The sequence below is a fragment of the Chenopodium quinoa genome, unplaced genomic scaffold (genome assembly GCF_001683475.1).
Source record: "Chenopodium quinoa cultivar QQ74 unplaced genomic scaffold, ASM168347v1, whole genome shotgun sequence".
In the NCBI taxonomy this organism is placed as follows: Eukaryota; Viridiplantae; Streptophyta; class Magnoliopsida; order Caryophyllales; family Amaranthaceae; genus Chenopodium; species Chenopodium quinoa.
Window position 1 is genome coordinate 2,476,443 of NW_018743074.1, and position 27,700 is coordinate 2,504,142.

General features: G+C 34.9%; 4 protein-coding genes and 1 non-coding gene across 7 annotated transcripts; 3 read left to right on the forward strand and 2 right to left on the reverse strand.

The window, feature by feature from the left end:
• Positions 1–2,892: 2,892 nt before the first annotated feature.
• LOC110731727 (pyridoxine/pyridoxamine 5'-phosphate oxidase 2-like) lies at positions 2,893–6,532 on the forward strand. Of its 2 annotated transcripts, XM_021911615.1 has the most exons (7): positions 2,896–3,149; positions 3,323–3,372; positions 3,513–3,570; positions 5,266–5,298; positions 5,416–5,511; positions 5,984–6,151; positions 6,253–6,532. In XM_021911615.1, exons 1-7 carry the CDS (start codon positions 3,054–3,056, stop codon positions 6,352–6,354), a joined length of 603 nt encoding a protein of 200 aa, XP_021767307.1. In that variant the 5' UTR covers positions 2,896–3,053; the 3' UTR covers positions 6,355–6,532. The 2 variants fall into 2 exon arrangements, with proteins under 2 accessions (XP_021767308.1, XP_021767307.1); XM_021911616.1 differs by lacking the exon at positions 5,416–5,511 and having other exon boundaries at positions 2,893–3,149.
• Positions 3,870–3,950, reverse strand: TRNAL-AAG. The gene has a single exon. It is a non-coding gene; the product is annotated as a tRNA-Leu (tRNA).
• Positions 6,533–7,061: 529 nt separating the features above from the next.
• LOC110731728 (laccase-6-like) lies at positions 7,062–10,642 on the reverse strand. The gene is made up of 6 exons (XM_021911617.1): positions 10,127–10,642; positions 9,642–9,793; positions 9,321–9,565; positions 9,092–9,220; positions 7,936–8,877; positions 7,062–7,846 (listed from the first exon to the last, which is right to left on the reverse strand). Exons 1-6 carry the CDS (start codon positions 10,241–10,243, stop codon positions 7,716–7,718), a joined length of 1,716 nt encoding a protein of 571 aa, XP_021767309.1. The 5' UTR covers positions 10,244–10,642; the 3' UTR covers positions 7,062–7,715.
• Positions 10,643–17,823: 7,181 nt separating this feature from the next.
• Positions 17,824–21,489, forward strand: LOC110731729 (armadillo repeat-containing protein 4-like). Of its 2 annotated transcripts, none has more exons than XM_021911619.1 (2): positions 17,824–18,258; positions 19,408–21,489. In XM_021911619.1, the coding sequence occupies exon 2, from the start codon at positions 19,460–19,462 to the stop codon at positions 21,143–21,145; it is 1,686 nt and encodes a 561-aa protein (XP_021767311.1). In that variant the 5' UTR covers positions 17,824–18,258; positions 19,408–19,459; the 3' UTR covers positions 21,146–21,489. The 2 variants fall into 2 exon arrangements, with proteins under 2 accessions (XP_021767311.1, XP_021767312.1); XM_021911620.1 differs by lacking the exon at positions 17,824–18,258 and adding an exon at positions 18,979–19,148.
• Positions 21,490–23,518: 2,029 nt separating this feature from the next.
• LOC110731732 (peroxisomal membrane protein 11C-like) lies at positions 23,519–27,624 on the forward strand. Its single transcript, XM_021911625.1, has 8 exons — positions 23,519–23,755; positions 25,342–25,554; positions 25,732–25,806; positions 25,907–25,981; positions 26,077–26,157; positions 26,293–26,367; positions 26,466–26,639; positions 27,333–27,624. The coding sequence occupies exons 2-8, from the start codon at positions 25,363–25,365 to the stop codon at positions 27,366–27,368; spliced, it is 708 nt and encodes a 235-aa protein (XP_021767317.1). The 5' UTR covers positions 23,519–23,755; positions 25,342–25,362; the 3' UTR covers positions 27,369–27,624.
• Positions 27,625–27,700: the final 76 nt, after the last annotated feature.

Genomic DNA, 27,700 nt, shown 5'->3' on the forward strand with positions numbered 1-27,700 from the left:
CTTTTAGCGAGAGTTATTCCTAATGTATTAATCAAAAGAATAGAAAAACAACTAAAATTATTATAAATATCAATATATATGATTAGAAACTACATAACACATGCAATTCGATCTGTCGTGCGATTTGTCTCTCGATAGATATGTTGGATACTCCAGCTTTAAAACCGAGTGAGAAGAATAATTTGCCAAGGGATTGTCTAAATGCCTTTCATAGCGTTGATGACTAGTAGATTATCACCTTCAATTTGAATGTTCTGAATGCCGCATTGAAGAGCTAGTTGTGCTCATTTATGAAGAGTTATAGCTTCAACTATGAAAGCTTTGGTGTTGCCGAGGTTGAAGGTAGATATCTCGATGAGTGCTCCACTACTATCTCTGATGATGATTTCTGTTGTTGCTAAATTGTTGCGAACTGACCCATCAAATTTGAGTTTGAAGAGGTTGATGAGAGGAGTCTTCCATGATACAGGGATGAAAGATGGGGAGAGCGAATGAGAAGAATAGATGTGGGGTCTCGGAAAGGGAGATTCCATAGAGGAAAAGATATATAAGAGACATCTTTAGTGCCACTCATTCATGGTAGATTCCAAAAATGTAAAAGGTCTCATTGTGAAAGATAATAACATTCCGTTCCTTCCAAATAATCTAGAGGATGAAGATGAATTTCCTTAAAGTGTTGGGGTTTTTTCTAAGAAATAGAAAATTTTCTGTTAAACTTACAAAGGAGATGTACAATCTAACCATTTTTTTTTATTATTAAAGGAAGAGTCCACATTTCTCTAGTTCTTGACCAATCGAGAAAAAGATGATCAAGTATTTCGTTTTGATGATTGCAAATTGGAAAAATGACATGCGGGATAATATTCCTTTTATGAAGAGTATCATGGACACACAAACTATTATGGAATATTTGCTATAGGAAAATCTGGATTTTTGGGGGAATGTCAATTTTTCAAATCCATCGATGGGACTAATTATTGTCTTTAAGATCGAGATTATGAGCTAACCAAGGGGTTGACTTAACTGTAAAATTTTCATGCGTGGTGAGGCCCCACACTGGAGTGTTTATCATATCAGTAAGTGGTAAAGGAATGCTCATCATGATCTGTGTTGTTTTGTTTTAAGGAGGAAGTGCTCTTAGCTTAATTTTTTTTTGTCCCATTATTTATTGGGCAGAATAAAGTCGGATACTCTAATATCAAGATCAACTTGAGAACCAACTATTTGAAGGAACTTTAAAAGACTTATTAGCCACCTAGTTATCGATCCAAAAGAAAATGTCTTTGCCATTGACTATTTTCCAACGAATACTCTTTCTCAATATTTCTTGTTGTGCATGGATCTTTTTTCCATATATGAGAATCTTTCAATCTGTGTTTACATTCAAATAGTGATGATCTTCGCAAATATTTATCTTTAATGACTTTTACCAAAGGTTGTTAGAATTTGACAAGATTTTCCAACCTAATTTAGCTATGAAAGCTTTATTAAGTGTTAAGGTACGACAAAGCCTTAGATCTAGCCTCCTGCATTCTTTGGAAAATAAATTTTATCCCATGATATAAGGGAAATATTGTTTTTATCTTTTTGTTGTCGTCAAAAGAAATTTCGATGTATACAATCAATTTAGAAACAACATCATCTGGCAAGAGTGAGGAAAAGTACATGTACGAGGGTAGTGCCTCTAGATTGCTTTCGATTAAAGTGTGACAACCGGCGAAAAAATTGTGTGTTTTATTTATCTATAAAAGAAGACACTAGCCAATTTTTTTTAAAAAACCCTAAGCTTTCTCCTCTCCCATAACCCTAGCCCCCATTGTTAAGTTTTTTTGCTTTTTTGTTTGTTTTTAGTTTATAATAATGGTTCCTCTACTCGAGAGGAACTTGTCTCCCTCGAAAGAAAGGGTTTTTCTCCTTCGAAAGACAAGGTTTTTTCGATCTCCTTCGAAAGACAAGGTTTTTCGAACTCTTTCGAAAGACAAGGTGTTCTCTGTGCTTGGAATAGTATCAGGTTATGCGAGGCTACAGTTGATATTGATTACTCTGATTTAGGATATAGAATTATCACGAGAATTTTCTTCTTCCAAAAATTACGAAGCGACAATGGATCCACTCAAAAAATTCTATGAGACAGCGAATCGAGAATGTGACGACTTGTTATATTTATGTATTTGGATTCTTAATCCTTTCCCAGATAATTCTTGTTTGATTTTGTTAAATTTATTTTCTCTGTCGTTAATGATCAATTGTTGATGTCGGATGACTTTAATTAATGAAAATTAGTGTCTTTTTGGAGTTCTTTAAAAAAAAAAAAAGTGTGATGACCGGCTTTGAAAAGAAAACTTGATTCCCAATGTTGGATTCCTTTATTCAGTTTTGTGGAGGACAATCTTGTAATCTTTTTTCTTGGGATAATAGGAGCTAAAATGCACTCCAAGATACCTAGACATGATTTGGGTGTCATGTTAAAATGACTAGCTAGATAGATACGCCTTGAATTTGGTATTTTTTTGAGAAGATAATTGACGATTTGAGGTAAGTTGTTTTGTTGGATAAAATTTATATAGTGAATAGACGTGAAAATTCTTAATAATTTGTCGTCAAATAAAAAAATTCTTAGAAAATTTTACTCTCCACATTGCGTAGGAATTTACTTATCTAATCCCCTATGCAAATATAAAGTCTTGGAGAAGTTATTACTTTTCAGTTTTCACATTACTAACCCAAAGTTTTAAATAATTTCCATGAATTTATTGATTATAGTATTTTAATTCCCAACATCTACTCACATTGTTCTTTGTAGCAATATATAAAATATTGTACTATTTCGAATCTTTTTACTTGTATAATATATCAAAATCATATGTCGGTGTGCCAAAATCAATTTCCATCGTAAGTGGCCCATAATATGTTACAGGGAAAGGGGATCGACTTGTTCAAGGGAGTAATCACTAATTAGTGATCAATGAATGCAACAAGAAAAATAGAGAAGGAAAAAAAATAAAAGATGAGGTGAGAAAGATCAGGAATCCCCTGAAGCACGTGAGAGTCATATGCAAGAGATGAACACAGCAACTCCATGGAAGCAGCTTCTTCTTCATGCTCTCGAAGCCAATTCCCATCTCAAGCATTCTCTTTTTTTCCAACTTGTATTAATTTCCACCTTTTTTTTCATTAACATTTTTATTTTTCCCCAAATAACATTTTTATTTTTTTCTTAAAAAAATTTCTTAAATTCAATTTCTTGTATAATTGGGTAGGCAAATTACATTTTTTTTTTTTTTGAAATCTCTGAAATTTAATTGCTTATCTAATTGGGTAGGCATCAGTTGGAGCTAATGGGAAGCCTGCTAATCGCACTGTAGTTTTCAGGTATTATTTATTTTTTATTTTTTGTTATTCAAAAAATGTTGTAGAATTTGTTGTTGTTTATTATTATTTTTTAATTTTTTTTTAATGTAATTTAATCAAAATGGATGTATATATATATATATATATTGTATGTTGTTCAGGGGATTTCAAGATGAAACAGATAAAATCCAGATCAACACTGATTGTCGTACTCGCAAGGTATTGTTTAATCTTTAGATTAAGTTGAATTTAAAAGTGTGGTGTTGGATATTCGATTATTAGTCAATGATGAACATGTATTGTGAGAATTATTGCAGGAGAAATTTGTTCGAAGTTTCCATTAGTCAAAAAATTAAGATAGTTAATTGATATATATACTATTGATTGCAACATACGAAGTACCAAGTTTTTTTGAGTTAGATAATGTACATTATGTTTTCCTGTGTATAATCTAACATTTTAAGGTTAGATGATTATGAGTAAGAGGTGGAGAAATGAATGGATATAAAAAAGGTAATTGTTGAGAGTGGGATTTGAACCCACGCCCTTTCGGACCAGAACCTTAATCTGGCGCCTTAGACCAACTCGGCCATCTCAACAATGTGCTACTTAAAATAATCATTGAAGTTTTATCTTATATATAATTCTGCTTATGTGTGGAATGAATAAAATAGTACTCCATGACTTCCTCTGTCAAATTAAAAGAAGCATTGCTAAAGTAATGTGATACTGGATGTGTAATGCCTAATGGAATGGTGCTGTTAAATATTGCTTAAAGTTCAGTTTAGGTCTATAAAGTCTGCTCTCTTGGTTAAGTTGGTTTAGTAGCAAATTATTGGTTAAGTTGGTTTAGTAACAAATTATTACTCATATCAAATTGGTTATTTCCTTTAGTTATTCATAGAAGATCTTAATATTCATGATTTCTAAGGAGTATATTTTTCTTGTGTCAAGAGTTAAGAGACTACCTTTGACGTGATTGTTCTTCATTGTCCTTTTAAATATGTAACCTCTTCGAGTATAAGTGCTTTTGATTGTCTAGATTTTCTAAGCAAGTTTGGTCAAGATTGGACCTCCTTGTTAGATATTAGGGTCGAGAAATATGAGATAGGGATTTAACAATTGATGATGTTATGTGTCATTTGTATAGCTCATTAGCTCCATTTCTCTCCTTTCCTTCACCGTCCTCTCATAACAGGGGGCCGGGTGATAGATAGTGTGGTATAATGGTTGATTAATGCCTAGATTTCACTTTCGTAAAATAAGTTAATTACGGTTCGACACATGGGTTACAGAACTCTGAGAAGTAAAGGAGAAAAAAAGTTGCTTATGAGAGTGATGACTGATAAGGGAAAGAATAATATCTGCTTAGGATGGGAAGATTGCACTGAATACTTCATTGCTTTGCTAAAATGACTGCTAAAATGAAAATAAAAAAAAATCCCTATATGTGCTACTATATTATGACGTTGAAGGAGTCAATGTATAAAAAAGCTAAGGCGCACTGAAGCGATAATGCAGCGCCTAAGGCACACCTCAGTGCGCCTCTTTGAAGTGAGGCGCACTGTATAAACAGTTAAAAAAAATTGGCAGAAAGTTGCTTCAGGTGCGCCTCGGGCGCCTAATTAAAAACGCCTCGCCCAGGCAAAAAAAAGCGCTTACCCCCTATTGCCTTGCGCCTCAGCGCCTAGGCGCGGTTTTTCAAACACTGGAAGGAGCATATCTTAATACTTCTACAGCATCCAATTATGTTCCACTATCTTAAATATGCTGAAAGTGATTTTGTATCTTGCAAATGTCTTGCTCTAAAATTTCCTTTATAACAACTTTTCAACGGTTACTTTCTTCGGTAACTTCTCATCTAAGCTTTTTTTCCCATACTTGTTATATTTGATTTTATTGCCTTTTCTGCAGATTGAAGATCTTAAGCATTGCCCATTTGCTGAGGTAATTAAATTTTGAGGTTCACCACCTTGTTATGGAATAAGTTATATACATTGGTTTTGTATGCTGAAAGTTCAACCAAATTCCATGAAGTGTGAGCTCATTTTGCTGTCTTTCTAGATATGTTGGTATTTTATAGACTCTTGGGAGCAGTTCAGAATAAATGGAAGAATTGATATTATTAACGGGTCAAATTCTGATACCATTAAACTCGAGGTGAGAGTAGCATCTTCTGATTCATATAAATAGAATGAGCTATTTGACAATTCTTTCTGTTTTAAATTTTGAGAATTCGATTATGTCTGTAGTTTGGACTAGGTCTAGGTTCTTAGGTTTGAATTTGTTACATGATTTTGTTGTATGGGAGTTACAGGGTTTTAGGTGTTTGGGTGCACTTGATTTACATTGTGCCCTACAAAGAATTCACCAGTGTAAAGTCCCCTTGAATACAGTGTGATGCTATTGCTATTTGCTAGTTCTCATCTTGTCAATTGTTCTATAGAAATGACTAGAATTTTGTATTGTATTTATTTTCCTTCTGCTAAAGTTTCTGAAGCCAGATGTTACTCTGCCAGTAGCAAGTGCATTGAGAATTTGCGATCAGCAGTATAGTGACATGTATTTATGGATAATTGATTGACTGTATTTTACACCGATAAACAACTTTTTGTTTGATAATTTAATGCAGCAAAGGGAGAAATCGTGGTTTGCTAGTTCATTCAAGTCAAGATTGCAGTATTTGGGTCCTGATCCTGGCATACCCTCCATAACTGAAGAACTACCAAAAGATTTCAGTTTAGATCCTTCAGCAGGCCCAGTTGATGCATTTTGCCTGCTGGTTCTAGATCCTGATCAGGTCTTGCTGGATTCAAGGTTCCTTAAGTAGTGTCAACTCAGTTTATCTTTATTTTCTCTCTCACTCTCTCTCTCTCCCTCTTTCTTTTCTTTCTTGTGCAGGTGGATTACTTGAACTTAAAGACTAACACAAGGTTAACCTATAGGTGTCACAGGAATTTGAATGGAGAGAAATGCTGGACTCCAGAGAGAATTAATCCGTAGTCTCTTCTTTTCTTATTTTAAGAACATAATTGACAATTAGTCAATGACAGATGTATGTCTGTTGATCGAAGGCTTAAATCTTTAGGGTCCCTTCCCTGGATATGTAAGCATGGTCAAGGAAATCTTAGTTATGTATTTGAATCCAAAACTTTCATTATAATGAATTATGAATGAATAATAAGTTTTCACAGGTAACCTCTATTTATCGTCATTAGTGACTTTGGCTTGCTAGATTTTACTATCTGTGGCTCTCATTTCTATTGTTGTGTTCCTATATAATTACATGCTGCATTTTCCACTTATATTAAGCAGTACCATAACTCTAACTTTTGTCTCTTCTAATCTCGTCTTGTTGCTCAATCAGCTGTTTGTTTTTAAACATTTTATAATGGGCTGGAAATGCTGAATCCATCCCTGTTTCCTCACAGCATTCTATTTGAAGCATCACATATTGGGTTGAAATATTATGTTTTCATAATTTAATGGTACCAACATGTGTAGAACTATATGACGCTTAAGGAGAAAATATTGATTTATTTATATAAGCATTATCTAACTCGACCTGTTATATTGGCAGGACAGTGATAAGAACAATTACATTGATAGTTAGCTATTGCATGCATTCATGGAATTGATCTTAGAGTGTAGAGGAACTGAAGCAAGGCTGCCACCAGAAGTATTCAGCTATTGCATAAGGTAATCATCATTCCAAAAACATACTACTTCCAAAAACATACTACCTTCCCATTTTGTTTTTGCCTTTTTGGTGCTGTTGGAACATTAGGCTTGTGGGCTGTGGTTACTGTTTAATAGTTCTTGGAGCTGATTCACCTTTATTATTCAGTTTTATGTCAAAGATAAAAGTTTGTGACAAATGCACAGATCTAAGCAAATCTCGCTTAAATCTGAATATTCTGTCCTCATTTAGCAACAGCATTGATAATTTGCTTCTAACTGATCAACTGCTGGAACTTCTCATAAGTGTACCGAGCATTAGTTAGAGACTGGGTTAGAAACATTTTTTTTGCCTTGGAAATTAATGATTCAACTTTTACATTCGCTATGTTTGTAAGTAGGCAATATTTGTTGAACAAATGAAGTCATGTTTGATTCTTCGTGTTTTCGTTAACTCTTTTTCGAAGTATCCCATAAAAAATAAAAAAAACCAACCCCTCTTCATCCCCCCCACCCCACCCCAAAAAATAAGAAGAAAATACTGCTGGTTGTATTTACCAAATATCCTAGGTCTACCTTTCACTATTTTCAAACAAAATAAGATCAGGTTCACCCCTTTCTTAAAAAAGGGGAAAGGAGGGAGATGATTGTAGACTTGTAGAGAAAAGCCTTCCTTGGCTTTCATCCTAGCATCTTGGCCTATCAGTTGGAGGGCGTGGAAGTGTCTCTTGTTGGCCTTGACCATTCTTCACTATGAGCACCACAGACAGTCCCCAAGACATATGCACTTCCATGTGACAATGCATGTACCATACCCCTGACAAAAAAAGGAGTTTAGTGCGATCATTATTAGTAATTAGTACTCTAGCATTCCCTGGATTTTTCTGACTACATACATAAACATACCTGGATTATCTGCGACAAAGCGAATTGCTGCCCAGCCACCTGCTGGCACTCCTATGGTGTTCAGATAAGGCGGATCTACTAAGTTGAAAGATGCAGCTTGTGGGGTGTAATCTCCTGCACCATATCCCACCACGTAGAAGCTATGGCCATGAAGGTGAATGGGGTGGTTCTCTGTAGTCACAGTCCCTGTGTCCTGTAGGATTATCTGCACTCTGGACCCATATTCAATGACCTTGGTTCTAGTTCCAATGATGGATTGAGTATCGTTAGGGATGTCATTAGGAGCTTGATTAACAAAATCATAGACCTGTAGTGGAAAGTCTGGAAAATCTTCTGTGAATTGGCCATTGATCTTCATGTAGTATGCCTCAAGAAGTGAGATGTTAGGCTCTCTGAAGCTCACATTGTTCATTGAGGCTGCCATCACCCCTCCATTGATTCCCTTGCAATGTGAGGGATATTTGGAGGTACATTTCTGTACATTTATTCCAATGGTGATGAAAAGGTTGGTGTCAATCTCCCTCGGGACATTTACAGCGCCCAAGCTCCGGAGGCCATCCATGACAGTCTTAATGACCAGGGTATCATTGAAGCTTGGCAATGGGGTAGAAGATAAAGGAAAGTTATTTGAAGTATAGCCAGAGTATTGGAAGTAACCTATGGAGACAATCTTCTGGAAGGTGACATTCCTAGCAGACATGTAAGGACCCACAGACATGGAATATTTGCCTATCTGTTGATCAGTTGTTACTAGAGCATTGATGGTTTGACCAGGACCAAGCATGATTTGACTCACAGTTAACGGCTTTGTGTATGCTCCATCAGCTTCAACTATCGTAAGATTGTGCTTGGCAATGGCAAAGAACTGCTCCATATTGAGGGCTGCATTGATTATCCTTAGCAGATAGGTCTTCCCTGGGAGAACTTCAAGTGTATATGTGTCTGTAGTAAACAGTAAGGTCATCAGAGATTGGAGGACTTCCATAAATGTCATTTGGAAACCAATTATTAAATTATCAACCTTCAAATATATTATTTTTTTAATTCTGGCTTGTTTCAAGGTTCAGTCCTTTAAAGTAGGTTGAATACTAATTAAGCATAGTGCAACTTTTTATCAATGATATATTAGTATAAGAGCTTAATAGTTCTCATTTACCATTAGTTGAGCAATTGTAGTTGGGTCCTGGATGACCATTAATGGTAAATGCATCTGCCGGTGGAGGACTTCCACCACTTGATAGAACATCATGCTCAAGTTGCACAAGGTCCTTCAGCCAGTATTCTCCTATGAAGGTGTTAGCCAAACATTTTTGGATCTTAAGCATTGGAGTTTAGATAAGCAGAAAGAAAAAGAAGCTTACAGATTCAGTAAAGAAATAATTTACCTAGGAGTATGATATGTTCTTCATATGGAGGTTTCAAAGGGTAGGGTACCCCAGTCTTGGGATATGCAACAATGGCACCATACACAGTACCTCGAAGCCAGGAGGAGTGAGCATGCCATAAAAGGGTGCCTTTTTGCTCCACCATTGTGAACTTATAGGTGAAGGTATTCCCTGGTTGGATAGGGCATTGGGTTATGTAGGAAGGACCATCGTACCAGCAGGAAAGCTTCTGACGAACGCCATGCCTGAGAAATTAATAAAACATAATCAGGATCGTTCGCTACATTATCATATAAGGAAACCACAGAGTGTTATGCATACCAGTGTATTGTGATGTTGTAGGGGGAGTCATTGGTAACTTTGACAGTTACTCTGTCATCTTCTCGGGCATAAAGGACTGGTCCTGGGTACATGCCATTGACAGTGACTATGTCCTTCGTGTTGCACAGCTTTGTGACCCTGGTCATTTGCACCTAATATGTCACGACATATATCGTTCAGTCAAATCATACTTTATTGGTTAGCTTTCAGCCTTTTAGAGTAGGTTACTCAGGTTAAGCTATGACTGTTTGACACGATAAATGTCCAGGTGTCAAACTCGTGCAGTTTATATAACTTCTGTATATTTTTAGCACATAGAGTAGTGTCAAGTATTAAGAATCTTATCAAGTATTTGAAGGGAAATGAAGAGTCAAAACAATAGATACATTATCAAAAGTGCTGTTTCAATGCTAGTTTGAAGCGATGGTAGAAAATGCAGTTTGCTTAAGAAAAGAAAAAAAGAAGAAAGGAAGACAGCGAGAGACCTTAAAGTCATAGAATTTGGTTGATGTTTGACTCGACCATCTTGCTGCTGTAGGTAGAACCCGAGCTTGTAATATCAAGATGAACCATAACGTAATAGAAGCAGCTGAATTGCTCATTCTTGGCGGACTGGTCCTAATTAATTAGTAGAATTGAGCTTGTTACAGTAAAGAAGACGCTTTTATAGGAAATACTCGAAAAAGAAAGGGAGAGTTGGACTTGCTTTTTTAGTGTATGCTCCTTGCTGATTTGTTCAGCTGCTATGATTTGTAACATGGATGGGTGATAATAAGTTGTTTGGAGCATGAGCATACAGGATTGGATTATTGTGGGGAAAGTTTTGGCTTTTGACCTATCAATACCTTTCCCAAAAAAAAAATACATTCTTTTTCTTGGTTTCATGTTGCTCCCTGAAGAAGCAATCTCTCTTTCACTGCTGGTTTTCACTTATGGTTTTTGCTAGGGCCTGTTAAGCTACTTTTGGATATTTTTTGTTAAGATGGAATAGCTATGATGTTGATTACATTAGATAGGATCCTAAATGTGATTAATACACGCTTACATCTTATTTAGTAGATTACTAAAGTCGTTCATGTTAACATTATAGTAGTAATTATAGTTTATGTATATAATATTAGGAAATGTATAATGTACTATTCCAAGTCTTGTATGTGTTATGTGCTATGTACTATTGTACTCTGTAAAGTTATGCAATGATTTGTGAAACCTGGAATTTTTTCTTTGTTAAGGTCTTCCTTTTTGATGGGATGGTGAATGATGAAGCTCTAGACGGATGGAATTTGCTTAGTTACGAAAGTGTTGGTTTAAGAATGGTTTTCCATCTAAGTTGGAGATTCACTCTTGAGGAAGGTATGTGAGTCGACAAAAGTCACCCTACCACCTGAATATTTGTGCAAGTGAATAGATGGTAGAAATCAGTTCTCTTGAAACTATTTCGGTTATGCGAAAAGGATTTTATCTCTAAGGAGTGGTTCAGCCATGCTCTCATAGGTAAACTCTCAAGTCATATTGGTCATTATTTTTTGGTTTCATGATTTATTCAAACTATGTTTGATAGACTTGAAATCTGATGATGATTTGGCGACCACCTTATGTTACAATTCTTTGGTTTGCAGTATAGATGAAGGTTTTCGCGAACCTGATCTTGTGTTTAAGAAGATTTCATTGATTATTTATTTTAAGCTGATTCTCTCAGAATATGTTTTTGGGTTTTGGAGAAGTAATTATAGTTATACCTCAGTTTTTCTTTTTCCCAAAGAAAGTTGTTACATATGTTGTACTAGACGACTAGTGAGTAGTGACTAGTGAAGATGACCTTTGCTTTGGTTTGTGCTAAAGAATCCAAACCTAAAATGATACAGAGGGAATATTTTTGATAGATCTAGGTAGGGGTGAAAGTTCGGTTTTCGGTTTGGTTTATAGGCCAAACCGAAACCGAACCACCCTAATTCGGTTTTTGGTTTTTGGAAACCAAACCGCACCACTTTACTTTTGAAACCAAACCAAACCAAACCATATAAATTTCGGTTTCAAAAGAAAAAACCGAACCAAACCGAATTTTTTTGGGCCTTGTTTATTTGGGCTTTAATCTGCAATTTTTGTGGGCTTAAATCATATAAATATTATATTCATCAACATATGTAGTAGCATAAATGCTTAATGAGATTTAAACAACATTAACAAGTTCTAAAACTTCAAAGTTATAATTCAAAGTTTTAAAAGTTCAACACTTCATCCAAAAAAAAAAAAAAATTGTTCAACATTACAACTTTAACAATTGTTTAACAGCAGTAGCAACAAGCAGCATAGACCAAGTTCTAAAAGGCAGTAAAAAAAGTAGCAACAAGCAGCATAGACCAAGTAGCAACAAGCAGCAGGGCAGCAGCAGCATCATAACAGCAGGTCAGCAGCAAAAGCAGTGATAGAGCAAGGCAGTAGCAAGTCTGGCAAGTGGCAACAGCAAGTCAGCAATGAGCAAAGAGCCACATCAGTCTATTATTTCAAGCACTTCATCAATATCAGCATCACCAACTGCCATATTCTTCAAGTCTATCATAATTCATAACAAAAATAACCAAGTTAAAAATATATACACATAATGAAAATAAGTAACTTATGATTAGATGTTCTTATATATTACCCTCTTCAAGAAGCTCAACTTCCTCTAAACATTCTTCAATACTTGGAAATGGTGAAGCACGTAACCAATTTTGAGCACAAACAAGACCTTCTACAACTCGAGGAGTTAATGAGCTCCTAAACTGATCTAGAACCCTGCCCCCAGTGCTGAATGCACTCTCAGAAGCTACTGTCGAAACAGGGACAGCAAGAACATCACGGGCAATTCTCCCCACAGTAGGAAACCTTGAACAATTGAACTTCCACCAGCTCAAAATGTCAAATTCATCAATATCCTCCGCTGTATCCTCCTCCAAATATTTGTCTAACTCTATTTTTGCATCTCCATCTCTCTCACACTTGTGTTTCTTATACTTACTCTTTAAGACTTCAATCTTTTTATGTTTGGGACTCAATGGAGTTTTGCCATCCTTACTTGAAGACACTTCCTCCCTATTCACATCATTACTAGAAGAAACACGATACTCCTCATACAAAGCATTCAAAGCTACCTTCACATTATCAACTAACTTTGATGCAACAATAGGGTCATAAATTTCAGTTATCATCCACTCAACATAATCAAGCTTATAACGAGGATCAAGGACAACGGCAATAAAAATCAGGAGGTTTATTTTTTCTGGATCACCCCAATACTTTTCATATTTTTCTTTCATTCTACAAGCCATAAGACACATATCCACATCATCACTTGAAACCAAATCTTTCATAAGTACAGCAACACTCACCAATTCATGAAAAAACAAATTCAAACTGACATATAAAGAGCCAGAGACATGCAAGGTCAGATCATAAAAGGCTTGTAGAAATTCAGAAAGTCTTCTTACATTATTCCAATCATCAGAATCTGGGCTACCCTTACCATCCCTCTCATTCAAATCAACTACATAGTGAGGGTCTTCCCCAGAATACCTCTCAAAAGCATCTTGAAGCTCAATAGCAGCATTCAACATCAAATAGGTGGAGTTCCACCTAGTAGGCACATCAAGGCACAATCCCTTTTTTGTGTTGATTTTTTCATCTAAGACACATTTTTTAAACCTTTGCAACCTAGCAGGAGATTGTTTGATAAACCTAACAGCATGCCTAACACGTTGAACCGACTCATTAACAGTTTTCAACCCATCAGAAACAACCAAATTGACAATGTGTGCAACACAACGCATGTGAAGGAAACGACCCTTAAGAACCCCAGTTTTCCACCCATTTATTTTCCTTCTCATATACCCAATTGCAGTATCATTTGAGCTAGCATTATCAACTGTTATGCACATGACATTTTCAAGCCCCCAATCAAGCAAACACTTTTCAATTTCTTTGCCAATATCATCACCCTTATGACTAGAAATAGGACAAAAATTCAGAATTCTTTTGTGTAATTTCCAATTATTATCAATAAAGTGGACAGTCAAGCACATGTAATTGATTTGTTGTATAGAGGTCCATGTATCAGTGGTTAAAGAAACTCTTGAATTACACCTTTTTAACACATTTTTCAGCTTTCGTTTTTCAGTTAAATATGTTTCAAAACAATCTTTGGCTACTGTAATTCGAGAAGGAACATTAAATCTAGGCTCTATTACACCACAAAAATGTCTAAAACCTATACCTTCAACAAACTTAAATGGAAGTTCATCAACAATCACCATAAATGACAAAGCTTTTCTAATACTACCAGCATCAAATTTGTGGTATGTCAACCCACTAGTACCACCACTTGGTTCTTTAGCACTTTTAAATGAAAGCAAACTTTGTTTTGAATCTTTAGGGGTGTTAAAGGGATACTTACGACATCGCGAAATATGAGCCCATAACACACTAGTGCCGTTTTTCTTTGCCCCACACTTGTAGCTCATCCCACAATACTTGCAAATTGCCTGCATTCCAGAAGGTAAGTCTTCTTTATCAAAGTGCTCCCAAACTTCAGAGCGTTCTTTCATCCTCTTCCTTTTTGCTCCCTGTTCTTTTTTCAGATTTTGAGAGACTTGGTCAGTCTCATGTTCGGATTGAGGCTGGTCAGGAACACCACCCACGTTGGTTGTCATTCAATAATTCGTGGTTGAATAACAATCTGTAAGAATACATGCAAACTCATAAATTAAGAATATTGGATCTTTTAAAGGGAATAATAATTATACCCCTAATAAACAAAATCAGTAGTAACTGGCTAACTAAACCAAAGACAATAACAATTTAGCAATAATAATTAGCCCCCTAAGATTCCACCCCACCACCCAAAAACAATCAAATTAAGCACTAACTGACTAACTGTACCCAAAACAAGTAAAATCAAAATTAACAATAATAACAAAGATCAACAATCTAATAAACACTTATCAAGACAATGATAATGCTATTAATCATGCGAACCCTTGAATTAATAACTAACTAATAATCTGAAACAATCTTCAACAGAGTCCAATCGAATAGAGCTTCAAAATACCAGAAAATTCAGAATGTTTTACTAGACCAAAACCCTAATCAGAATGTTTTACTAGACCAAAACCCAAAATACCCTTGAATAGACCAAAACCCCGAAGCATCAAAATACCAGAAAATTCAGAATGTTTTACTAATTTGTACAGAATAGAAAATTCAGAAACAACATCGCAATATGAACATCAAGCATAGATTAAAACCCTAATCAGAATGTTTAACAAATTTGTACATGTAATTTGCAGATTTTCGTAATTAACATTTAACACTAATCATAATTAAAACCCTAAAAAAATATGAACATCAAGCATAATCAAAACTTAAAAGCATACCTTTGGACGGTGGACGGTGTCACAGTGAACGCCTGAACGAGTGCGCTGTGCCGGTGAACGATGGAGAATTGGAGAGTGAGAATTCTGAGAAACACAAAAGAGATGATTGAGAAACTGAGAAGGTGAGGGTGAGAGACTGAGAAATTCGCAATGAGGGAGGAAGAGGCGAACTGAGGAAGTCAGGAGAGAGAATCAGAGAATGAGGATGAGGGTTAGGGTTTTTTTTTTTTCCTTATATACTGGGCCTAAATTTCGGTTTTCGGTTTTTTTCGGTTTTCCATTTCCTCAAACCGAAACCAAACCGAAAACCGAAATATTTTTTTTTAAAAAACCGAACCGAACCACTTCAAAAAAAAAACCGAACCATATTTCTTATTCGGTTCGGTTTTCGGTTCGGTTCGGTTTTAACCCGAATTTGTTTCACCCCTAATTAGGTCCGGAGTAAAATTACAAAGTATTCCTTTTAGATTAATGGCGAATTTGGAAAGGCAAGTTTGCTAATGAACAAATTTGACCATTAATATATACTTCAGTATTTACTCATTTAATTTTGGTAATAGGACCCATACTATTTCATAACATAAATTAATATATTAAAAATTAGAAGAAAAAAAACTGACTTATGAAAAATTAATTCATTACTAAATTAACAACAATTTACAGTACCTAATAACATTTATTTTTATACAATAGGAAAAAAAAAATTAAATCAAAGTTATTAGTTTTTTCTTCTATCCTTTTTATTCTTCCTACATTTTTTGTGTCTCACAAATAGATTGCAATTGAGACGAGGGAGTATGTGAATAATTTAAATGAGGTGTGTTCCTCTTGCACGAAATTGGTAATCAGTTTTGGATAGATTCATGGATAAAAAATAAAGTTCTTTCTAAATTGAATGACAATGTATAATCCCGTTTTCAATTAAATATATACTTCGTACTATATATACTTCCTCCATTTTTGATACTTGTAATATTTTCCTAAAATGAAAATGTTACCATACTTGTAATATACTATAATTGGAAAGTTTTTTTTTCTATAAAAGTTGTACTAAAACATTAGAGACCCATATAATTATATTTTATGTAATCTCTCAACCTAATTTTAAGTGTATTAAAACATGTGAGATCCACTTTTTTAATTACCGTGAAAAAGTGTACTTAATATATATTTGTAATTCGTACATTGGTTAGAAGTAAAAAAATATCTTTAGTGTTGTTATTCCAAATGTAAAATCGTATCACTATCAAATAATTGAGTCACTTTTCCTCAAATCCTTAATTAAACTTTACCCTTTTCTTTGCAAATCATTTCCTACCTTTAAAGTTTTACATGTAAAAAAAAAAGAAAAACAAATAAAACCATAAAATATTACGGCTAACAAGTTTTGTAAAAAAAAAAATAAAAAAATCCTGTAAAAAAAAAATGAGGGTCACGCTCAAAGCATTTCCAGTCCAACTTTAAGTCTTTAACACACGTGGTTGAGAAAGTGAGCATGAGTGGCACTCATTAGCCGTCCCCACTTAACACCTGTACTCCAACCTCCACGTCATACTCTGGATTACCTCAAAATCTGTGAAATTTAATTTAAATAAAATTCAAATATTTTGATCAACTAATCCCAACGGTCAAATACTTGCTTTTTCCTGAAACAATCTTGTCCGTTTGATTATTCTACTTCTACCCTTCCAAACAGTAATTCCTCTGATTCTTGCTTAAAATGCAACAGATATTTTAAGTTTCAACAAAATAAAAAGTATTACTCCGTCTTAGCAACATAACATACCAACTACGAAGTATATACAGTTTAAAAGCTCAATTAGAAAAGTTCAGATAGAAAAATAGAAGAAAAGTTATACTCCCTTCGTTCTTTTTTACTTTACCTGTTTTGATTTTTACACTATTTATCATTTTTCTTTTGACCGTTTTTTTTGAAAAAATATATTTATGTGGGATTTTTTGAATTCGTCTCAATAAGTATTATCATAATATATAACTTTTATAATTTTTATTTATGGAGAATTAAAGTTATTGATCTATAAAATTTTACATTAACAAGCGTGATAAAAGAAACAGGTCAAGTAAAAAAAGACAGAGGAAGTAAGTAATAGTGTCCCTTAATTTAACAAAAACTATAAATAACCAAGCGCGATTTCACTTGTAAAAACTTTTAAGTATTTTACAATCATTTTAATTATTAAGGTTCTTTTTTTTTTTTTTTTTTTTTTTGAACAAGTTGTTAAGGTTCTTTTATCTATCTAAAAAGGTTACAACATCTCATATGAAGCTCAATACGTCCATAGTTAACAACTTCAACATAAGAAATAGATAAAAAATTAATCAACACATAGTTTTGTCATAAATTTTCTAACCTAAAAATAGATAAAAAATAAATTTTTTAAATAATTACTCCAACTTCTACAATAAATAAGAAAAACACAACTAAAAACGAAGGGAGTAAATATCACTTACATTAATCAACACATAGTTTTGTTATAAATTTTCAAACTTATACAAAGTGCTCTTTAGATACCTTATTATTTTTTATTTTTCTTTCAATACAACTTATTTAATGCTCAAAATGCAATCTTAAGTGCCATATAAAACATTTGGAAAAAAAAAAAAAATCTTATTCCATTAGTTATATTTTTGTCACGTTTGACTTTTCAAATAAAATATGAACAACACAAATTTTCAAAAAAATCTAACAGCAAAGTTCAAATTTTTTTGTTTAATTTTAACATAAAGTTTTGATTTTTGAAATGCAGGTTCATAAGAATTAATAATGTTACTATTATTGTCTCCTCACATAAACACATATTCCTATCTCTCCTTTTTATGTTACCTTGTCCACTAGCTAGTAACTAAAACTAGTAATTCAAATACATGGCTTCCTGTCTCTACTACTATTAACTTCACTCTCTCTCTTCTTCTACTTCAAAAGATTCTTCCTTTTTAAATTTTGCTGACCGTTTATGTCATCATTTTTTCTCCTTCTTCAAACACACTATTAAAATTCTGGGTATTTCTGAATTTCTCAGGAATTAATCTGGGTTTCTCTCAAAAAGATCAAATATTTAATATTTATGGTTAATTGTTTTTTAGAGAGAGAAAGAGAAGGTGAAGTTTGAAGATCAAGCTATTGTGGGTGGTTACTTTTGTATTGAAATAAAGTTACAAGCTTCTGTATTTTTTGATACTTAAAGGTTAGTTCTTCATGCTAGATTCTTTTGCTTCACTAAAAATTAATACTTTTAAAGATTTTCTCTTTTGCTTTGATCCCCAATTTTCTGTATTTTGTGTTGTCTAATTGTTTTTGTATATGCTTGTCACCTTTGATCATTTACTGGACGGGGTAATGATGTAGATGGGGTTTAATTTCGTGTCGAGACTTTACCTACTAAAGCAGCAAAATTCGATATGTTATCTTTGATCATACAAGATGCTTTCTATAAGTTTGGCAAGGAAAATTGACGATGTATATGTAATTTTGGCTTTGTTGCTTTGATTTTTCCTAAGAATTTTAGTGGGGTAGGTTGAAAAAAAATTCAAATCCACTCCATATATTAGTAGAAAGAGACTAATTTCGTCTCTTTAAAGCTAAGACAAAACCCCACAAAATACGTTATACCAAGGATTAATCTTGACAAAAGATAGCTGGAATCCCCTTTGTAACTTGTTTTTATCAAAATCATTAGCCTTACAATTAGATTTAATATCACTTGGCTTAGCTCAATTGAAGTTAATAGCTTGTTAATCTCATCAAAATACTTTTTACCACATACTCCCTTATAATAATCGATTACACACTCTGAATTCGAAAAGGGTATTTTAGTAAATTAGTCGCGCCGACGATTTATTTCACTCTAACGGCCTTTGATTAGTCTAAAAGGTATCAAAATCAAAATCAAAATCATTATCATAATCATAATCATAATCATAATCAATATCCATCAAAGTGACTATGATGTCTAAACCTCTACAATTTTTTTTAGGAAAATAAAAAGATTTAATCTTTCATAGGAAATGGATGATAAATTCACAATTTTTACTAGTTTATAGTAGTTGCAGTACACATGGTGGGGCTTTGTTAGAGGTACTTTGATTTTCCTGTTGGTGGGCGGTTGTTGTTTTTATGTAAAACGGGCTTTCTGTGACACTTCTTTGTTGTAACTACTCCATTTTATATTAGTATGTCATAAAGTTACAAACTTTAATTACTTTTGTTATTTGGGTGTTTTTCTTCGAGATTGATACCTTGCTAAGTTTAATCTGTATGTACTGTAAGTCTGTTTTGGTGTCGGTTGATCTTTTCGTGTTATTGAGTCGAAAATTTTGCTGTTATTGGACTGCAGTTTCTGCTAATCAAGTGATTAATCAAAGTTGGAGTTAGTAAAGGGAGGTGCTATGGTGGAAGAGAAAGGTCATGGTAATTTGGTGGATGATCAGACAGCTGAGCAATGGCTATTACATGCCCAGGAGTTGGTTCCTGTGGCACTTAATAAAGCAAGACAGGTTAAGGGATTTCCGGGGAGATGGAAGATGATCGTATCGAAATTGGAACAAATCCCTTCTCGTTTATCGGATTTGTCTAGTCATCCTTGCTTCTTGAAGAATACACTTTGTAAGGAGCAGTTGCAGGCTGTTTCGAAGACGATGAATGAGGCAATTGAATTAGCTGATATGTGTATTCAAGAGAAGTATGAAGGGAAGCTACGTATGCAGAGTGATCTTGATTCATTGTCAGGGAAATTGGACCTGAATCTTCGAGATTGTGGTCTGTTGATCAAGACCGGGGTACTTGGTGAGGCTACGATGCCTTCAGTTTCGTCGAGCTCCTCATCATCTGAATCTGATCAGAAAGCTCATGTCAATATAAGGGAGTTACTTGCTCGCCTTCAAATCGGGCACTTGGAGGCAAAACATAAGGCTCTTGACACTCTTGTTGAGATAATGAAGGAGGATCACAAAAATGTATTATCTGTTCTTGGAAGAAGCAATATTGCTGCCTTGGTGCAGCTTCTCACGGCAACTTCTCCTAGAATTCGGGAGAAAACCGTGACTGTTATATGCTCGTTAGCAGAATCAGGGTCCTGTGAGAATTGGTTGGTTTCAGAAGGAGTTCTTCCGCCTCTTATTAGGCTAGTGGAGTCAGGCAGTTTAATAGGGAAAGAGAAGGCCACAATTTCTCTCCAAAGGCTATCAATGTCATCTGAAACAGCTCGAGCCATCGTTGGGCATGGTGGGGTTAGACCCTTGATTGAAATGTGCAGAGCAGGAGATTCTGTGTCACAAGCCGCGTCTGCCTGCACATTGAAGAACATATCAGCTGTTCCTGAAGTAAGGCAAACCCTTGCCGAGGAAGGGATTGTTAGAGTCATGATCAATCTTCTCGATTGTGGGCTTTTATTAGGATCCAAAGAATATGCAGCTGAATGCTTGCAGAATCTCACTGCAAGCAATGAAGCTCTCCGAAGGTCGGTTATTTCTGAAGGGGGAATTAGAAGTTTATTGACTTACCTAGATGGGCCTTTACCTCAGGAGTCTGCTATGGGGGCATTGAGAAATTTAGTAGCATCTGTTTCGATTGAGTTACTTGAATCACTCGGATTTCTCCCAAGATTAGTCCATGTTTTGAAATCCGGATCAGTGGGGGCCCAGCAGGCTGCTGCATCAGCTATTTGTAAGGTTTGCAACTCGACTGAGGTTAAAAAGATGGTGGCCGAAGCTGGGTGTATCCCATTACTTATTAAGATGCTCGAGGCCAAGACGAATTGTGCTAGGGAGGTTGCTTCACAGGCACTTTCGAGTTTGATGGCACTTTCCCATAATTGTAGGGAAGTGAAGAAAGATGACAAGAGTGTTCCAAATTTGGTTCAATTACTAGATTCAAACCCCCAGAATTCGGCCAAGAAATATGCAGTGTTGTGTCTGCTTTGTCTCTCATCGAGTAAGAAATGCAAGAAACTCATGGTGTCATATGGTGCAATCGGGTATCTAAAGAAGCTGACAGAAATGGATGTTCCTGGTGCCAAGAAACTGCTCGAACGTTTGGAAAGAGGGAGACTGAAGAGCATGTTCAGCAGGAAATGAGGCCAGAGCTACGTAAGTTTGCATCGTATTACTCCGCTTTTTAGCATATGATGGTTTCATAACCTATATGAAACAGCAGGTGTTAAACTAGCTAATTAAGCAAAAGTATTATATGTCTGACGATGTTTAACCATGTACTATATTGTATCCAGCAGTATGTGTGCCTTCTTAGAATAATTTATAGTATGGTATTCAATCCTGGAAGAAAGTTTCCAGTCATAGCAATTTATCTTGAGCTAATCACTAGCATTGTTTGCCTACTTGAACTGTATCGACTGTTTCATTGTATATCTTGTCTTTAAGCAGGTAATTAGACGAAAGCTCAATCAATTTATGTTGGTAAATTATAATCTGCTAATTTATTACCATTTGGTAATAAAATGTTTGACAGTGTAATTAGTTTGCCTTTGTAGAAAGTTGGTCAAAGAAAACTATTCTAAACCCTGTCTAAGATTCTTAGGCTTAATCATTGTTCTGGTGCTTTATACTCACTTGCTGTTGGGGTTCACTAAACCAGTCAGAATATTATTATTAGTCTGAATTTGAAGGATTTTCCAAGTTTACAATCATTGAAATGCATTACATCATCCACCACTTCAGGTCAGCTCTCTTGGTCTTTCACTAAAAAAATTTCTAACTTGTAAAGTGTAATCGAAGTTCCTCTCCTTTAATTTCTGTTTTGGGTTAATGTATTGCTCGTGTAACATGAAATTCTGAGAGTGGCAACTCAGTTGTAGGTTTGGTTTGTTTGGACATAAGGCGTATGTTGGATAATTACCAAACCCCGGGGGTAGATTGGAATGTGTTTCTCATGAGATGTATTCGTATGAGTCATATTAAACCTTTCTCTCAAGCATGCAACCTGTGTGAACCGGTTGTTAACAGAAGACTGAAGACCGTTCCAAATCAGTGTGTAATTGCTTGCGCAACTGTGCAAGTACCAAGAACATATACCGCTATTTCCTAGCAGCTACCAAATTTGTCAGCTAGGGCCAAGGAGTAGTAGTTTAGTACTAATAAGTACTAGTACCGTTGTATGAAGCATGGAGTATTAATAAGGGACAAAAAGAAAGATGAAGTATGGAGTATTAATAATGGACGAAAAAAGAAAGGTTAATTGGACCGTCGGCCCCCAAATTCTGTGACATATAGTATGTGTTACATCCCAAAATTTATGGTCAAGGCTACTATAACTCTTTGAGGTGAAACCTTTTTAAATAATTCATGCAGCTATTCGAAAGTGGGTTTTTTTTCCTTATAATTGATCTATTTCTGAATAACATGCTACGGAGTACTTAACATGAACATCTTTTTGGATAAAGCATAAACAAAAGTGAGCTATCAAGTACGTTTAATTTGTAAGGATTTGGCAAGCGAAATGGACATGTGATCCTCTCCAGTAGTCTTTGACACTAAAGGGATAATGTTGCGTACATGAGTATATATGTATCTCTTTTTATTTTTTCTTCCATTGTATTATGAATATGTGAAAGAGCACAACGGCAACATCAAATTGTTGACACATTGTGAATGATGCCCTGATGTTAGTACGATTGAGCTTCAAATCTTTTTTAAAACGATCATGGAAGTATCAATCTCATTCCTTCTAAAGCCGATTAGATGTGGCTCAGAGCTTGTCCAATGTGTTTGCTTCAAAACTTGAGCAAATTATTTGGCCCAATATATGGGCCAACCCAATGTGTTGGGCCAAAATGACCAACTTTTTAATGGTGACACCCAAGAGTACCAATGATTTATGCCCAAATGTTTTGCCATACTTTTACGCTCATCATTCTACTACACAAGGGAGATTTTGGTATTTAAAATAGGATGGGAACTCACAAAACTATATGATTTAAGAAATTGAAGGTCAATGCATCACTTTAATGTTCATATACATTTTCCCAATCATTTTTCACATCGATTTAAATATAGGATCTTGTTAGGTTTAGATCTTTGTATTGGTAACTAAGTACCCCATAGTCCGATAGTCCCATACCATTATAATTTCCATTGTCACCCACCCTAACCTCCCATGCCCAAATTCATTTACTAATGCTCCATACTTGTACTTTAGACCTGTCGAATTCACTCAGCATGACACCAAATCACCCAAATCCGATTGAATAACCAATTCGATAACTCTAACTACACCTACGTGGTATAGATGAACACCGAAGGAGAACGTAAGAAGAATAACTACTTGAACAAACAATTTGACCCATCACAACCATCCGATCAAAGTCAATGAAAGTAATGGACGGCCAATACCAAATAATGCTTGATGGGAGCTTTTCTTTTCCATTCGAAGCAACCAAAATATATAAACCAAAAAAATCAAGCAAAATGGATAATTTTATTTAAGATATTTCAAAAATTATGAATAAAAAAAATTAGCAAAATCCCAAATTTGTTGTTTAGCAAGAGAAAAATAGAGGACCAAACAAGGCCTTATCAAATTTTTAGCGTCTTTTCTTTCACTTCTGACGCTCATTATTTGATAATTCCCAGAAAAAATAAAATAAAAATAAAAGATAAATCATCTCCCGCGACCAGCAGGAGGAGAGAGAAAATCGAACATCATTTGCAATTTCCCAAGATTTTTCTCAGGTAATTTACATCTTTCTTCCCGTTTCTTTGATTTGATTACCTAGAACCCTAATTTATCGGCATAATAAATTTCCCTCTTAATTACGTCTTAATTCACCCTTTTTATGAGGTAATTCAAAGGGTTTTAACTTTTATTGTTTGTGTTTTTATTGATCATTTGTTAAATTATCATTTGTGGTTTTTGATTCCGTTAGAATTTTCTGTTTCTGGGTTATGATTTTTGTGGGGTAAATTTTATTATTTGGGAGGATGGGTGTTTGCCCTGTTTGGTTGTTGGTCAACTTTGAGGAGTGAGAAATTGGGGTGATGGGAAATATTATTTTGAAAGATCTTATTGATTTGTATATGGGTTATCAGTTTGATTAGAATTTTGTTGTAATTTATGGTTTTGAATCTTTTGATTATTTAGAGGTTTTACAAATTACAATTGATGTGGTATTAAAAAATGAGAAAATGTTTGTCTTGCTGAATTCAGCTCAAGGCCTTCAACATTTTAAATGTGGAGAAATTGGTGATATTCCCATGTGTGATTCGTAATTTATGTAGGTGTGCATCGTGATTGTTCCGAAAGCTTGTTGGGTGTTTGGTTCTTGTTATTCTGTAAGCTTGATAGATGCATGTTATAGTGGAAGTTTCTTGTTCCGTTGGTGGGGAAAGAACGAGCTTTCCTCAGCTGATTTTTCTGTATCTTTTGTTATGAATCCCAACCCTAATGTAGTATGAATATATAAGTGATGTAGTCTGCTTAGGCTTCTTGAGTTAGCTCTTTTTGGCTATGTTGTGAGATGGAATATTCAACTTTAATAGGGGTTCTTGAAAGTACCACTAATTAGCGATCAAGGTTTTGGTATATATATTTTTTTGTTTTCTTTGTTGGAAGCAATGTTCATATTTATTGAATTTTTTGTTTTTGGGAAAGAAGTGATGTACAGTTGGAAATTGCCTTAACATAACTTATTGTATGTTTGGGGCTTTGTATTGAAGTTAAGGTAGTGTTTGATTCAGCAGACATGGTATTCGCCTTTTGGGTTTTCAGTGAAGCAATCTTTATATTTATTTGACATATCATCCTTCGATCCTTTAATCAATTATTATTATCATATTGTTAATGTAATTGGCTAACATTATTCATTTAATAAGTAGCCAAATGACAAATTCACCTTATGTAAGTTGATCAATGGTTGAAGTTGGATTGTATGAGTAGGAGAGACAACCAAAAGTTGTTTAGAGAGATGACCATTATTAAGTAGATTAAGTGGACTTATTTGATGGGGTAAGGGAGGGTAAAGGAGAAGATTTTATTTTCGTAAAAGAATATGTGAAATAAGGAAGAATTTAAAGGAGTGGAATTAAACGGATAGAGAGAAGCACGCAAAAGAATGGAGGGAGTATCAGATAGCTAACATCTTAACTGTTTTTTGTTTATTCCCCTTGTATGAAGTTCATAATTTTTTATGAACATCAAATGTGAACCTGACTTTCTAGCTTTAGGCTGCTTTACTTGCTTTAATTTTGCTGTTTAAGTTCAGTTCGGTGGCATGATTTATACAACGTGAGTTTACTAAAGATGGTAGATTGAATTGTAGGGACTGTAGAGAAGATAAAGTATGAGTACATTAGATGTTCCCAGGGCAGAGCTTGCTCTTGCAGTTCTGTACTTGAACAAAGCAGAAGCCAGGGATAAGATATGCAGGGCAATCCAGTATGGCTCAAAGTTCTTGAGTGATGGACAGCCAGGTACAGCACAAAATGTTGATAAATCAACCAGCTTGGCAAGAAAAGTCTTCCGTCTCTTCAAGGTTTGCTCAAATTTTATCTTTTAATTGCAAATATATTTGATTGAATTGATTTTGGCAATATGAGGTTTTCTTCTGGTTTTGGGGGAGTATTTCCACTATGATTTTCTCTCTGAACCCTAGTAACAACATTTTGGCTTTTTAAATTGAAGTTGACCTAAGCTGACTTTTTCATTGCAGTTTGTTAATGATTTGCATGCTCTGATTAGCCCAGTTCCCGCTGGAACTCCTCTTCCCCTGACCTTACTTGGAAAGGTATTCAAGCTCATTGAGACATTGATTCTATACTCTAAGATAGATATCATATCTTAGATACTTGTATAAGATATCTATTAACCTTTATTTTTCTTTCCAGTCCAAAAATGCACTATTGTCCACATTTTTGTTCCTTGATCAATTTGTTTGGCTTGGTAGAAGTGGCATCTATAAGGTATGGGCTTCATTTTTTCTTTTTTCTGTTGATCTAGCACTCTAGCATGGTTTATATGATTCATACTTGATGAAAACTCAAATTTTGATTGATAGAACAAGGAGCGGACTGACCTGATTGCCAAGATTTCTCTTTACTGTTGGATGAGCTCCTCTGTTTGTACTTCTTTGGTTGAGGTTTGTTGTTTTCCAAAATCATTTATTTTACATTTTTGCTCCTGTAACTTGGGACTTTCTGCTATTGTGTTTCTTTATTAATTTAGGTGCTGCTGTTGACTTTCTTTAATTAGCTATTGGTACATAATATTTCAGATTGGGGAACTTGGAAGGCTTTCTGCCTCCATGAAGAAGTTGGAGAAGGAGCTCAAGGGTAGTGAGAAACATGAAGTAAGTGTTTTTTTGAGATACCTTGCTGGCTGTAGCTCATCTTTATATGTCTCCAATGTTAGCATTTTTGACTGTGTGGGACATGTTTGTGAATACAGAATGAACAATACAAAGTTAAGGTTCAGAATTATAACGACAGGTCATTGGCCTTGATTAAAGCCGCCATGGATGTAGTTGTAGCTGCTGGACTGCTTCAACTGGCACCCAAGAAAATTAATCCTCGGGTGACTGGGGCCTTTGGTTTTGCTACATCTCTCATATCTTGCTATCAGGTGCGTCCATGTTGCAAATCAATCCATTCCTTGGTTGAACATGCCTCCGTGTCTAGTTGTGCTTGTAGCGTGTCTAGATTGTTTCTTGCTTTGCATTTGAAACCTCATGCTACCATCATTAGCTGGCCGTTCAGTTTCAATTTTTGTCCAATATGGGACCAGTTTTATATTCTTTGAATTTAGAACCTGAAGTTCTGTGCTGTAAGCAGTAGAGGCTACTCAGGAGGATATGTAGGACATAATAGAATTGAGTAATGGTTTCAATTTGTATAGTTTTCTAACAATGAGGGTTCTGCGAAAGGTAGAGACCCAAATAATTCGACTAATTCCAAAAATGTTTGGTAAGGTTACAAAGTCCCACAGGGAATATTGCCTAATCTCACTCAATGAGAATTAAAGTAGCCATAGGACATATTAATCTGATCTAATATACGGAGAATGTAATTCAAATCTTCTCAAAATATACCTACTAAGAGGAAAGTTAGAAGAAACTACAAAAATCTGGTTTCAAACAGGGCTTAGTACATTTGAGAAATGTCATTCATGTGTGCATAATTGTGTGAAAACTGCCCAGTCATATTATCAAGCACTCGCATGATGTTTCCGTAACATTGGTCTATGATTACAGCGTTGTGTTTTATAATCAGTTGCCGGATTTGGTTCTAACTTCTTTCTTTGCCATATTTGATGCAGTTACTTCCTTCACGACCAAAGACCAAGACATCTTGAATAAGGAAATCATCTCCTTTCCTGCGGGCTTCAAATGATTATAAGAAGCCATGATCCATGTCTATGTATGCTTGGGTGAATCTAGATATTAAGTAGGGTGACATTCATTTAATTAAGAACTGGTACTGTATTTCTTTCTTGCCAAGTTTGTCCTCACAGTTCGCAATAGTAATATGTTTATTAATCTCGTTTAGTCAAGAAAGCACCGTTGTATTGTGTGGTTTGAAGTTAATATAGGCCATAAGCTTTTCTTGAATCTAACAATTTTTCCTCTTATCCTCCCTGCCCAAACATATGGTTTTTTTAATACAATACATGAACTGGTCGTATCT

What these genes read in the sequence shown, in the direction of transcription:
- LOC110731727 (XM_021911615.1), top strand. Translation starts at nt 3,054, where the DNA reads ATGCAAGAGATGAACACAGCAACTCCATGGAAGCAGCTTCTTCTTCAT. An exon ending in ATTCTCTTTTTTTCCAACTT is followed by an intron (nt 3,150 to 3,322) that starts GTATTAATTTCC and finishes CTAATTGGGTAG; the next exon opens with GCATCAGTTGGAGCTAATGG. An exon ending in CTGATACCATTAAACTCGAG is followed by an intron (nt 5,512 to 5,983) that starts GTGAGAGTAGCA and finishes AATTTAATGCAG; the next exon opens with CAAAGGGAGAAATCGTGGTT.
- LOC110731728 (XM_021911617.1), bottom strand. Translation starts at nt 10,243, where the DNA reads ATGAGCAATTCAGCTGCTTCTATTACGTTATGGTTCATCTTGATATTA. An exon ending in CTACAATTGCTCAACTAATG is followed by an intron (nt 8,878 to 9,091) that starts GTAAATGAGAAC and finishes TGTTTACTACAG; the next exon opens with ACACATATACACTTGAAGTT. An exon ending in CTTTGTCGCAGATAATCCAG is followed by an intron (nt 7,847 to 7,935) that starts GTATGTTTATGT and finishes TTTTTTTGTCAG; the next exon opens with GGGTATGGTACATGCATTGT.
- LOC110731729 (XM_021911619.1), top strand. Translation starts at nt 19,460, where the DNA reads ATGGTGGAAGAGAAAGGTCATGGTAATTTGGTGGATGATCAGACAGCT.
- LOC110731732 (XM_021911625.1), top strand. Translation starts at nt 25,363, where the DNA reads ATGAGTACATTAGATGTTCCCAGGGCAGAGCTTGCTCTTGCAGTTCTG. An exon ending in GTAGAAGTGGCATCTATAAG is followed by an intron (nt 25,982 to 26,076) that starts GTATGGGCTTCA and finishes TTTGATTGATAG; the next exon opens with AACAAGGAGCGGACTGACCT. An exon ending in AGGGTAGTGAGAAACATGAA is followed by an intron (nt 26,368 to 26,465) that starts GTAAGTGTTTTT and finishes TTGTGAATACAG; the next exon opens with AATGAACAATACAAAGTTAA.